A 1,510-nucleotide genomic window follows, 5' to 3' on the forward strand; every position below is an offset into this window, starting at 1 on the left:
ACACACACACACACACACACACACACACACACACACACACGCACGCACACACACACATCCACACACACACACACACACACACCTCGTATCCCTCGTCGATGAGGAGCCGCTTAAAGTCGGAGAGGCGCAAATCCCCAACAAACACGACGTCGTGTGGCTCCTGGCGATCACAATGGAAACGAAACATTAAAAACACACGTGTGACACCCGTCAGTGCAGTGTGTGTGGTGTGTGTGTGTGTGTGTGTGTGTGTGTGTGTGTGTGTGTTTGTGAAAGGGACATGAATAAAGCACGTACAGGCAGAGCCAAAGGAAACACGTGCATGTACCGGTTCCTCGTCCACGCCGAGCTCAGGCACCCCCGCTGTCAAATGGGGGAGGAAGTGATGACGTTATGGGCACCACACAGGCACGACAAGCAAACAGGGCACGACGAGCAAGTGGAGGTGAGCAGAGTCAAGACCAACACCCCGCAACCACAACAGCAGTCTGAAATAGAGAGTATTGTGCGCGCGCTTGCGTACACGAAGCATAATCGTCGGCTGCGACGTTGCGATGTTCACGCACCGTCCATGTCGATGTTTGACGTCAGCGATCCCGCATCCGCATCCTCACCACCTTCACCATTACCGCCCTCGCCATCACCACCCTCGCCTTCGGGCGCTGCGGGCTTGATTCCCTTGGCCATGACCCCGTCCACCCAGGCCACCTCATAGTCGCCCGCGCGGCGAAGATCAAGCGCAGACACCAACGCCTCTCGCAGTTTCACCTGATGGGGGGGGGCAGGGGGCAGAGGGAATGGACGTATGGTGAGGGCTTATTGGTGGGTGCTCATGAAGATCGGTGTTGGGGAGGGTGGGGACAAAGGACAATGAATCAGAGGAACATACACAGAGATACACAGAGATACACACAACACACACGCACACACACAGACACACACACGCACAGATACACACACAGACACACACACACGCACACACACGCACAGATGCACGCACACACACACACACACACACACACACACACACACACACACACACCCCCCCCCTCGCGTCTGCCTCGTCCGACCTGGAAGATGTTACGGCCAGACGTGATTTCGACGGGGCGGCCAAACGCCGGCGTGACAATGTTCTCAATGCCCAGCTTGGACTGGCAAAACTCAGCAAAGGTCTGGGCAGGGGGCACAGGCATTGAGCAGAGGCACGGGTGAGTGTGCGTTGTGCATGTGAGAGAAGGAAAAAGGACAAAACAGCACGACAGGTGGCCTGCAAGCTCGCAGAGCCCGAGACCCACAAGCACACACACACACACACACACGAACATGGCAATTCATCTATCGCACCACCGCCATCATTCTACATCACCTTCGTCTCGGCTGGTGGTCCCTGGACGAGGACGAGGTTGCGCGGCTTGACGTGCTCCATGATCCGCTTCATCGACTCGCCGTCCGTCCGCCCCTCAACGTCAAACCGATGCACCTGCAGCAAGAGCACACGCACGCCGCGGTG

General features: G+C 57.1%; 1 protein-coding gene across 1 annotated transcript in view; it reads right to left on the reverse strand.

Moving 5' to 3' along the window:
• PTSG_02804 (uncharacterized protein) overlaps positions 1-1,510 on the reverse strand; it is a gene marked incomplete at both ends in the record, with an annotated part of 5,782 nt that overhangs the window by 519 nt on the left and 3,753 nt on the right. Inside the window, 5 exons of the mRNA XM_004996256.1 lie at positions 83-160; positions 329-363; positions 567-768; positions 1,071-1,172; positions 1,367-1,480. Coding sequence (XP_004996313.1) covers positions 83-160; positions 329-363; positions 567-768; positions 1,071-1,172; positions 1,367-1,480 — 531 coding nt within the window. The remainder of the gene's footprint in view (positions 1-82; positions 161-328; positions 364-566; positions 769-1,070; positions 1,173-1,366; positions 1,481-1,510) is intronic.

This window comes from Salpingoeca rosetta (assembly GCF_000188695.1).
Source record: "Salpingoeca rosetta unplaced genomic scaffold supercont1.6, whole genome shotgun sequence".
NCBI lineage: Eukaryota > Choanoflagellata > Craspedida > Salpingoecidae > Salpingoeca > Salpingoeca rosetta.